The 12,291-nt window shown below is 41.9% G+C and overlaps 1 protein-coding gene across 2 annotated transcripts in view; it reads right to left on the bottom strand.

Moving 5' to 3' along the window:
* grk3 (G protein-coupled receptor kinase 3) overlaps positions 1 to 12,291 on the bottom strand; it is a 71,377-nt gene that overhangs the window by 16,365 nt on the left and 42,721 nt on the right. For both annotated transcript variants that reach the window (XM_048259442.1, XM_048259441.1), the window contains exons 5-11: positions 6,610 to 6,684; positions 6,037 to 6,098; positions 5,583 to 5,634; positions 3,541 to 3,632; positions 3,278 to 3,377; positions 2,890 to 2,968; positions 2,569 to 2,699 (exon numbers count right to left, since the gene is read on the bottom strand). In XM_048259442.1, the coding sequence (XP_048115399.1) occupies positions 2,569 to 2,699; positions 2,890 to 2,968; positions 3,278 to 3,377; positions 3,541 to 3,632; positions 5,583 to 5,634; positions 6,037 to 6,098; positions 6,610 to 6,684 (591 nt within the window). The remainder of the gene's footprint in view (positions 1 to 2,568; positions 2,700 to 2,889; positions 2,969 to 3,277; positions 3,378 to 3,540; positions 3,633 to 5,582; positions 5,635 to 6,036; positions 6,099 to 6,609; positions 6,685 to 12,291) is intronic.

Raw genomic sequence — 12,291 nt, 5'->3', positions numbered from 1 at the left:
TTGCACCCGACCGGCGCGGTACCAAGCATCCTGACCTAACAGCACAGGCATGCGCATCAGAGCCAATCCTCCTTTTCAGAAAAAGGAGGTTCCTCGTACGTTTGTTCTAACGCTTACGGTTCTGTGTGTTCCACGCGAAACACTGTGTCCCCCAGACCACAGCAGCACATGGCTGGCGTGTAGTGGGAGAAACAGACCTGCTTATATGTCCAGCTCTTAATCTTGTAAAAAGAATTTGAGATGCCAAAAGTAGCCGTCGATTAAAACCATGCTGCTACTTTTCGAATTCTCTGCTGGAGAGAAAGTCTGTAAACTAAGGTTCCAGAAACTTATGAGGTTGTTATGGGTCTGTGGTCGAGAGTGGTGCTGAGTAAACTCATCTGTTTGGCGCATTGGACTAACTTCTATCACGTTTTGAGACAGAAAATAAACATAAGCACGAGCAAACAAGAGAGCAAGAAAGAGAGAGAGAGAGGGGCAGAAGGAAGAGCTATTTTTTGTTGTTGTTTTTTAGAGAATGTTTCATGTGATTCACACGGCCCTACTTAAGGCTGCGGTCTGAACGTATGCAGAGCTCCGTGTCCAGCTCGGCTCGTGGTTTGTGACTCACAGCCCTGTGGGTAACTTTAGCATGGACACAGGCCCTGGGCAGCGGACCAGCCCTTGCTCTCCACAGAGTTATTATAGAAATGTACACTAAAACCTCAACACAATGTCAACACAAAGACTCTGGTTCAGAGAGCAAGGGGGAAAAACATATGTCCAAAGCACAAATATTTTGTCTGAAAGTTCATTTGAGGACCAAAGACCAGTAGTAACATCTCGCTACAGACTATATATTTTGAAAGAGAAGGAATCAGCAAAAAAAAAAAAAAAACTTGAATGGTTTGAGGGGGAAAAGTTTAGCCCTAGCTTCAGTTGAAGGCTGCAGACCAGAATCCTTTTTAATTAGCAGAGCAGAGAAGAAAGGCACTGATCGTTTCCCTTCAGAGCAAGATTACAGTCCCTCAATAAACTGAAAATTAAACAAATAGCAACCACATGGGTGGAATTTTACAAAACATAAATCTCCTGACAAATACTAGTCTGCTTGTTGCATATAAAGTAATAAACAAGTGGTGTGTTTCCTTCCAGTACTGTCAACAAGGCCATGGGGCAGGACTCAATGTTAACTTTTAAAAGTGGTGGAAAGTCGCAACAATCATGAGGTTTTGGTTGCCAAAGCCAGCCAAATCTGGTTGCCACTTGTAACAATTTGGTAGCCAAGGGCAACCGGGCAACCATTAATGTTGAGCCATGGGGATTAGATTTTCAATTCCTGCATGTTGGGTCCCATCACCACCTCGCCATGAGCTCAAAACAAACCGAGAGATGGTATCTGGTTTTCTCGTACCTGAAGTTGGGGAAAAATGACTGAGGAGCAAATTGTTGGACAAAAGGACCGAGACTGGCTGATACTAATAGGCTTGTGAGACTAGCTGATGCTAACAGGCTCATGAGACTAGTTGATACTAATAGGCTAGTGTGACAGGCTGATGCTAATAGGCTAGTGAGACTAGCTCATGCTAGCAGGCTGGTGAGACTAGCTGATGCTAATAGGCTAGTGAGACTAGGTCATGCTAGCAGGCTAGTGAGACTGCCTGATACTAGCTGGCTAGTGAGACTAGCTGATGCTAATAGGCTAGTGAGACTAGCTCATGCTAGCAGGCTAGTGAGGCTAGTGAGACTAGGCTCATGCTAGCGGGCTAGTGAGACTAGCTGAAGCCAATAGGCTAGAGACTGGCTGATGCCAATATGGGTCTAGCAGCTCATAAGCAGGTAAAGGTCAGATCGGAGCCACATTGAAGCACCAGATCAGTGTTCGGGCTAAGGGAGAACTCTTTTGTACAAATGATCCAGTGGAAGTGAAACGAAATCTTTAATTTGGAGAAATATGTTAGACTGGCACAGCTCTGGTCAGAGACGGCTGCGCTGGAGCAGCCTCCAAAGCCAATGGCATTGCACCACACACAGAGACAGACACACACCACTGATCACCAACGCTACTCAGATAACTCCTCATCTCTCTCGCTCACCCTGCCTCAAATCAAATCAAATAACATTACAGGAGGCTCTACTGGCATGAATGCAGGGATTCATTGGAGCCAAACCAAAGCTCCATGTCTGAAACTATCAACTACTGTAACTACTACCGCTTCTGAATTATGATTTTGCAAAATGTAGCATTAATGAAAAAAAGAAAAAAAAAAATCAACTTCAGCCATACAACAAAAGAAACAATAAACAAACCAAAAGGGTCTGTTCCTTTTCCTCTTAGGTTGGAAGTCTGAGAGCCCAGTGGATTGAGCTGTGGGACAGAGGGAAGACTGTGACACCTCGAGGTCTTTCTCACACACACACACACACACACACACACCTTGAGGTCTTTCACACACACACACACACACACACACACACTAACCTTTGAGGACTTTTACACACACTGTCTCACGCAAACACGCACACATACACACACACTCACCTTGAGGTCTTTCACACACACTCTCTCTCTCTCACACACACACACACCTTGAGGTCTCTGTAGACGACGAAGCGGTTGTGCATATGTTCCAGACCCAGGATGATCTCTGCAGCGTAGAAACGCATCTCCTTCTCACTGAACACGCCGTGCTGGGAGAGGTGGTAGTGCAGGTCCCCACCTGGCGCAAGCACACACACACACACAGGCAGAGAAAATTAAATACAAAGACTACAGCATTAGTGTGTGTGAGTGTGTGTGTGTATGTGTGTGTGTGTGTGTGTGTGTGTGTGTGTGTGTGTGTGTGTGTGAGAAAGAGAGAATGTGCAAGGAGGTATGAGAGGTGGTAGGCCTAATAAAATGTGTCTTACCATTCATCAAATCCAGGATGAAACACAGCTTATCTGGGGTATGGAAGGCGTACGTCATACAAACAATAAAGGGGCAATCCTGAGGACACAAAGAGAGAGAGAGAGAGAGAGAGAGAGAGAGAGAGAGAGAGAGAGAGAGAGAGAGAGAGAGAAAAGAGAGAAAAGAAAGAAAGAAAGAGAGAGAAAGAGAAAGAAAGAAAGAGAGAGACAAGTGGGGGAGAGAAGCAAAGGAAATAGTTTTTAGGTTTTTCTGGAGGATGTTTCAGTGTGTGCACAAATCATACGAAAAGTTAATAGCATGTGAGCACATATAGGTTCAGCATAGAGTATATGGTCAGAGTGTGTGTGTGTATATGTGTGTGTGTGTGTGTGTGTACACATTACTCACCCCTGTGCTGACTAGTGACAGCATAATCCTCTCGTTCAAAGCCAGGGTCTCTCCCTGCTTCATCTTAATTCTCTTCTTATCCAAACATTTCATAGCATACCTGACACACACACACACACACAAATTAATCGTACATGCGTACATCCGCACACGGATACTGCCACAGACTGGAAAGTTTTGCATGTTAAGGTGCTCGTTAAGGTGCTCATTAGTTGTCTTGTTAAGGTGCTCGTTAGGGACTTGCTGAGAGGGTTCTTGCTCACATTTTGCCTGTGTCTGCCTTCCTGCAGCCATAGACTTCTCCAAAACCACCTCGGCCAATGATGCGATGAACACTGAAGTCATTCATCGTCAACTGAGAAGAGAGAGAGAGAAGGAGAGCGTGTGTGAGCTTTGTCTTTTAAAGGCCCTTCAACTTTGACCATTAAGTAAAATCAATAAACATCAAAATCTATAGGATTTTACTCTTACTAAAACATAGCTCTTGTTACAATGTAACCATTAGAAATCCAATATGTACACACCATTAGACAGCTCTTGTGTCTCACTACTAAGTATCTATTAATGTAGCACGGAAGGAAACAAAATGCAAGTGGAAGACAATCAGATATGACAGCACCAGGGAGGCAAGACGTGCAGGTGGGTAGTCCAGCAGTCTTTATTATTTAAATATAATTCAGTTGATGTGACATAGATATATATCATATATATATATATATATATATATATATATATATATGCCAAATTTGTCAAATTTCCTTCGGGATTAATAAAGTATTTCTTATTCTCATTCTTACAACATACTGAATTGGCATAACAAGGCAATAAATGCTTAAAGCAACACCAAAGCACTTTTCCTCTGTCGCATGCACACTATTTGTTTATCCAGCACCAGCTTTGCAAAAAACGATGTCCACAGACAAGGTAGATTATGTTGCATGATTTTATGAAAGTATGATGTATTGCGACATCAGAAGCATGTCAAATTTGTAGTTTCTTATGTTTCATTCCATCGAACTACAGATCCGCTACCCGATCTGGCACTTACATAGATCGGTTATAGCTGATAGAGGGCCGCGAAGTGAATGCAGAAGTGCCGTTCACCCTGTTACAAGTTGATGAACCACTGAAACATTATTGTAAGGTACAAAAAACTCTTTGGTGTTGCTTTAAGTAAATATTGAGACATAGCATGCAAAAACCTCATGCAAAGTGACTGTACGCTGATATTGAAAACCATTAAACTAAGGGGCTCAGCAAACATCAGGGGGCTGGATTAAGAGTGTGGGGAAAATAAACACACATTTGTGGGGCATTTTCCTAGACATGGATTAAGTCTAGTCTTACACGAAAAGATCTTTTTTGGTGGAGATATAAATTGAAGTTCTGAGACTTTGCTTAATCCATGTTCGGTAAACCGGCCCATTAGGATTTGTGATTCTCAAAAGTACTATCGATCTCTTTTTTTTTTTTTTTTAACTGATCTTTACTCGGAAATGTAAAAAAAAAGCAGTGCTCTGATGTTAAACATTACAGGGACAGAATAAATGTGAAAAGCAGATCCCTGTGCTCTGCATATAGTTGTCGAGTCGCATACTATGACAAATTCTCTCAAAATGACGATTTTTAAACAAATTGCAACCTATTGGAGCATACTGAACTGTGATGACCATATCCATGGATTTATACCTTCCACTTTGCTACAGAACTTAAAATCGTTATTTGTTCAAAAAAACAAAATGCCGGGCAAGCTAAACTAGGTTGGCAGAGAGTGTAGCTCGACTTTCAAGGGTGTAAGGAGGACAGGCACAACACTCTTTCATAGAGTACAAAACTCAATATGGCCCTGGCCTGGCAGAAGAATGCTTTATGAGGATATACCCAGAATTGCCCAATGACTTTCAGTCGTCTAGACTGTTGTCAACACATTTGGAATTCTATTTTTTAAAGGAATGAGACTCTTTGTCAACGCGCGCGCACACACACGCACACATGGAAGTCGTAGGCTCTTCACACACAGAGGGAGAGAGAAACAGACACATCAAAGTCATAGGCTCTGCACACACACACACACACACACACACACACACGCACACGCACACAAGGAAGGCATAGGCTCTGAATGCACACACACAAACACAGGGAAGTGGAACGCTCTGCACTCTCTACATCTTAGTGTTCATAAATCAACCTCCTGCCTCTCTCTCTCTCTCTCTCTCTCTCTCTCTCTCACACACACACACACACACACACACACACACACACACACACACACACACACGGAGACGACAGAGGGGGAACTCACGTGGATGTTAAGCTCCACATTCTTCCACTGGCAGAATCGAGTGAACTTGTCACTTTGAGAAGAGAAAAGTGGAGAGAGAGATGGAGTAGGGAGAAGAGGGATGCATAAGGATAAGTTGGAGGGAGGGAGAGGGGGGAATTATAAAAATGAAAAATGACTACAGGAGTTGAAATTTATCACTCATGAAGTTTGGCTCTGGACACTGAACTCCTTGGAAAAGGTTATATTTTCTTTCACTCACAGAAATGGTACAAAAACAAGGAAAAAGTGATTAGTGTCAAGATCAATAAGCAGTAAAATAATAGCATAACTGCCCATCCAGCCATTACAGCAACCTGGGACATGAGCACTGAAGGGCCAACACAATGGCACTGGCAGGTATGCTTTAATGTGATAAGACAGGAGTGTGTGTGTGTGTGTGTGTGTGTACACTGTGGCAGACTATGCTCCACACCTTTCTATGAACTTCTGAAAGATCTTGCCTCGAAGGCTGTCACAGATCTCCACAATGTAGGGCTGTAGAAGATGAAGAATGAAGAAGAATGAAGATTAGGACACATCCCCAGACACGCCATCACATCACATTACCTGCACCCACACACACATACACTCACACATATCTTTCTAGCTCTCCCACTTTCTCACACACACACACCTCTTTCTTATACACACATCTCTCTTTCTCCCTCATACACCCCTTATATTCGCTCTCTTATATACCACATCAGTGTCTCTCTTACATACACACAGTCTTTTAAAATCCTATCAACTGAACCATCTCCCTCAGTAATACACAGACACAGATCTTTACTGTAACCCACATAATTTAAAATGGCTACCCCCCCCCCACCACACACACACACACACCTGTCTCTCACACACATTCAGTTTTTGATACAAAAATAAACGTCTACACCACATCCTTTTTCACATACATACATACCGGTACATACACGCTGTTCTAGATGAAGGTGAGCTGCATGCTGCATGCACCTGCAAACACCTGGTCTCACTCAGTGCTACTCACCTGGAACAAGTTGGGCGGCACCTGCTTCTTGGCCAGGTGGGTCTGGACATGCTCCACAGCTTTCTTAGAGAAGGGCTGTGAGACACACACACACACACACACACACACACACACACACACACACACACACACACACACACACACACAGAGGATTTCAAATTGAGTCAAAACAAGTAATAAAAAGAGGGGACCAAGGAACAGGACCGGAGCACGCAACACTTTAAGTGATTTTTATTAGTGCAAACAGACTAACATTTTGACGCCCATGCGTCTCCTTCAGAGTCAAAACAACAAGTAATAGTAATAGCAAACAGAGGGAGGTGGTGAACTAGAAGAAGCCTTAACCCAAACACCACAAAGCCCATCCAACTGCAGTGCACTGTTTCCTAACTGTATCAGGGGCAGATGGACAACGGAAGCGTGGGCTAATTAGCACCTTTGCCGCGTCGCAGAAAGCGAACAATGACTCACGCCATATAACAAGGAGTTTACAAAGCATTCACTTCATCACATAAACAGAGCTGCTCACCACCCTACAACATTAAAATGCGGTACTCACAACTAAATGATATTATTCAAGTTGAATGCAGTTGAATGGAGATAATGCAGGGCAGTAATTCTACATTATTTGTGCAGCTATAGGCCATGATTAAGGGTGTCACGATTTCGATTTTATTTCGAAATTACATCTCAATCTCGAACTTAAAAGTAGAATCGACGATGCAGCCACACCCCCAATGTCACGTCCAGCATGTATGCCAAGACGCACAAACACACACGCACGTGCTGAACTGCAACGTCAACACTCCTCTAATTTTAGGCTGCAGCCAGTTAAAATATACACATCAACCTAACGAAAGCAAAGCCCCTCTTGCTACTTTGAAATCACCGGTGTGGAAGTAATCATTCATTCACGTCAATTAAAACTAACTTAGCCTACTTAACTTAGCAAGTGAAAAGGTGATCTAGTTACTTTAAGGCTTAAAATGCAAATTGATAAGTACATATTCCATGAACACTAACCTTGGGCCTCTTTGGAGTGTGCTGAAACAATCAAATTATCATTCTGTGTTGTTTCATTTCACTATGTTCACGTCTCTGTTTTAGCCTAATGTTAGTTTTGTTTACATTACAACCTCGTGGTTAGAATGGTTTCAAAATAAAAAGCGGTTTCAAAATTAAAGCCCCCTGAAACAGAAAAGGAATTAGTAATATTAAAAAAAAGATCGAAAATCGAATCGAATTGTGACAAAATCGAAAATTACATCGAATCGAGGATTTGGATAATCGTGACACCCCTAGCCATGATGACAGATGTAATACTCTAACAGGAATAGGGAAGTGGATGACGTAATTAAGTGAAAATCACAAATTAAAAAGGTAAACAACACTAAAAGCTGCTTTTGACAAGGTTCAAAGAAGCAGAACTGGTGCTCTGAATACTGGTTCTGTTGTTTCTGTTTATCCTGATGCATTAAACCACAATCTGGATAAGACCTGCTTTGAAAAGGCGGAACATTTTTCACCGCAAAACAGCCGTGCACTGCTTTAATACATATGCCGAAATACACCTAATCAACCATTCTCAGCATTTTCTCCCATGTTTTTGCATGATAACTCCATCTTTTCCGAGACCTTCTCATAAATGCATATGCACGAGTGAGCTTGCCTGACCACTCCCCTGTGGCCAGCAAAATGTGTTCTTGTTCGTGTGCGATTTGTTGGTACATGACAATGTTTTCAGGAGCAAAAAGCTCTTGGTGACCAACTAAATCGAATTTAGAACTTTGGAACTCTGACGTAGTTCATGGCCTGGAGACTGAACAAATACAATACAGTATTTCTGTGTGTGTGTGTGTGTGTGTGTGTGTGTGTGTGTGTCGTTTGTGTGCTATTTACGGTCACTGGTATGAACACAATCGACAGCATAAGTCAGTCAAATGGCGATATGGTAGACCAATTTTGGCTTCATTTTTTTAGAGCACAAAAATGTATGACAATATGCTGTTCATGTTTTTTTTACAGTCATTGGTACTGTACTGCCTGGTGGCTGTGTGCGTGTGTGTGTGTATGCGCGCACACACACACACACAAAGAGAGTGGCCCATTGTGTAGATCTGAGCACGCTTCCTTCCTGTCACGACTGTTGTATATGTGCATGAAAGAGAGTGTGCAGAACACACACACACACACACACACACACACACACACACACACACGCACGCACACAGATCTCATCTGACAGAGCTGTGACTTAACACTCAGCCTTCAGAAAACCTCTCCAAAAATAACACTCCACTCCCACCAGCCAACTACTCCTCCTTTGGCCAAAAAGGTCACAGGCAGTCTCGCCTATTTGGAAATTTCCCAGAATCTTTCGGTCATGGTTGACCTCAGCCCAGGGGTCACGGCAGACTGAGATCACGTCCACATTATGCCAGGTAAACAGAAATACACATATTTGAGGTGAAAACGTCATTCATCTCATCTCTGTCCAGATTTTGTATCATCGTTTTTGTATCATTTTGAACCATCACGGCATCAGTGTCGGAATAAGCCGTTTTAATGTGAACTTAAGGGCTAAACAGAGAAATAACTAGATGTACCGCATAGCGGTACAAAATATGACCGCCGCTCAGTCCTGTACATCCGTTCCGCGAAAATAAATCACACTTCAATTTGCCTCCATATTTTACACCATCCCCCACTCTTGAAACTTTTGTGTATGCTTGTTTGGCATGCCTGTGTGTGTGTGTGCGGCTGCACAGAAAGTACCCTACTGGTGCTGAAAAGGTGAATAGATTGTAGAATAGCCAAAGAAGATGTAGAATTGTTATAAAACCTTTAAAATCTCTAAACAATCACAAGTAGGGCAGTTCATCACAGTTCATCCATTGCAACTGGATTGATGAAAGGTCACTTACACCTGTAGGCTACATTGTATTTGGGAAAAGCAAAAGGTATCAGCATAATGTTATTTATTTATTTCTTTTTTATGTATTTATAAACAAAAACATCTCTATCAGTTCCATGCCAAGCTCAACAGCTATCAAAAACAAAGGTCATTTTGGATGGATGGATTTTTTGTGAATGTTTCTTCTTCTACATAAGATTTTAGTCATCTTTAGTTCATGTAATACTTTTATTGTCAATGCACAAATTAAGTAACAGTAGTCTGAAACGTTATTGTTAATGCACAAATTAAGTAACAGTAGCCTAGTCTGAAACGAAAATGCTGTTTTACATCTAACCAGTGGTGCAAATAACTGACATGTCCAAATGGGCCTTGATGAAATGCGTCCGCTAGACTGTTCATACACATTTTAACGGGCCAAAGTTGAAAAGCTTTTGTCCGCTATTGTTAGTGCAAATATAGGCTGATTCATGTTCCCTTGCATTGTTTAACTGAGGTCCATGGCTAGTCTGGCTTTCATCAGACCAAGCTCAATCTTTTAAGAAATCAAAAATAAATAGCGGGCAGATCAGGCTGGGTTCACCCAGCCTAGTCCATAGGCACCTGATATTGTTTAATTTTTCCGATTGAGATATACACGCTCTGGCTATTCTAAATGCAAAAATGCATCAGGGAGTTATGACAAAACGGTAACTAACAAACTAGATCCTAATAGAAAGTTGTTAGCTTCCCTAAGCTACAGGTAGGATTATAAAGGTAGGCCTATTGACAACATAAATTGTCAATAGGCTATGCTGGCTAATACACAAATAAAATCTCCTTTGAAACCAATGGCTTACGCCTTTACAGTATCAAGCGGACTTAAACTGTCATATCGTGGCGAAAGTTGTAATAACATTCACGCAGCTCCATGAGTCAAGGAAAGCCTTGAATGAAGTAGCCACTTCTAAATGGGACCCACTACACAGTAGCTTAAGGTGTTTTGCTAAAGCAGCCATAATGAAATGAAGGTGTCATTGTTTGATACTTCACACACACGCTTTTTAATCAATTTCACAGACTACAACTACCAAGCTGTAATCAAAGCACATCGATTCCCCACAGAATCTCACACCCAGTGCTGCACGCAATCAATCAAATAAAACAAAATAAACAGGTCCTTATTGATATTACAAGATTAACTCAGTCTCATGTCCAGAAACATGTATAGGCAAAACTGTATCAGACCGGGTGTAACGTTGTTTTTTCCAACCCACTTTTAACTTCCAACAAAATTACGTAAATCTTCCATTGCACAGAATGATTTTTATTTTGTAATCCTACTGATTTTCGTGCAATAAATGACAGTCGAAAACATACCATAAAAGATACAAACAGTGCTGCTATCAATTTGCTTGGTATAACCATTTATAGTTTTCTACTATTTTATTGTAAGGCCCCCCATGAACGAAAAGTACACAAAACTTGGCATGCATTCAGAGGGTGTCATAATGATCCTACTCTTTTAATTTCGTGCAGTTTTGACCTTGTCAGCCAGAGATATTGAGATGAAAACACCTCATTTTTGCTTTTTAATTTTAACTAGGTGGCGCCATACATGAAATAAGTGGTAATGGGATGGGTTGACATGCCCCTTAAGACCAACATACAAAAAAAAGGTGGACCTCCTAGGCCCTACGGTTCTCGAGATATTCACAGAAAACTGTCTCCGCCACCTACAGGCCAGTTGGTGTATAGTAACATAAATTAATTTATTGTGTGGCCCCCATGAACGAATTCCACAAAACTTGGCGTGCATACATAGGGTGTCATAATGATCCTACACTTCCAATTTTGTGCAGTTTTGACTATGTTAGGTCACAGATACCTTCAATTACACCACCTCATTTTTACTTTTTGTGTTTAACTAGGTGGCTTATACATGAAATGAGTGGTTATGGAATGGGTTGACATGGCCCCTTTGAGATCAACATACAAAAAAAATGGTCCTCCTAAACCCTATGGTTTTCGAGATATTCACAGAAAACTGTGTCGCCCCTACCCTCCTTTGGGGTCCAATTCAGCGGAGGGGCTACAGATCAAAACGAAAAACGATGGTTCCATGCTATCCATGTGGGGTTACATGTCCACCAAGTTTCGTGGTAATTCGGTCTTTCAGTGTCCCGGGAATCATTGACGGAAATTTGGGCATGCGAAAAAAAAAAAAAAAAAAAAAAAAAAAAAAATCTGACTAAACCTATATGACCGCCGCTTCGCTGTGCGGCGGTCATAATTATGTGTATATTTACCCAGCTTAATGTGGACAGGGAGTAAAGCCTTCAAAACTAGGATTAAGACAGTCACTGAAACATTTATGTATTGTTTTTCTTTCCCCTCTCTCTCTCTCTGTGTGGTGTGTGTGTGTGTGTGTGTGTCATTTACATATTCCAGGATTGTGGCCCACCGGAGTCAGGCTGGAAATAATGGATTCCAAGATGCTGTAACATCACACTCGGGTGTGTGTGTGTGTGTGTGTGTGCGTGTGTGTTGAGAGAGAGTACTGCACCCAAAAATACGATGCAACACTGAAGATGTGTTGAAATTCATTGTGTGGTGTATCCTAGCTAATTGGATAGTACCAACACCCCAGATGTAATTGTTAAGTCCTCCTTTACATGCCAACCGTCAGCACAAGGGTGTGTATATGCATGTTTTAGTGTGTGCAGTAGAAAGGGACAGGAGAGTGTGTGAGATAAACATATGAAGAGTTTGATTCCAAAACGCTATAT

This window comes from Alosa alosa, chromosome 12 (genome assembly GCF_017589495.1).
Source record: "Alosa alosa isolate M-15738 ecotype Scorff River chromosome 12, AALO_Geno_1.1, whole genome shotgun sequence".
Taxonomy (NCBI): Eukaryota; Metazoa; Chordata; class Actinopteri; order Clupeiformes; family Clupeidae; genus Alosa; species Alosa alosa.
This window is presented reverse-complemented; position numbering and strand designations above follow the sequence as displayed.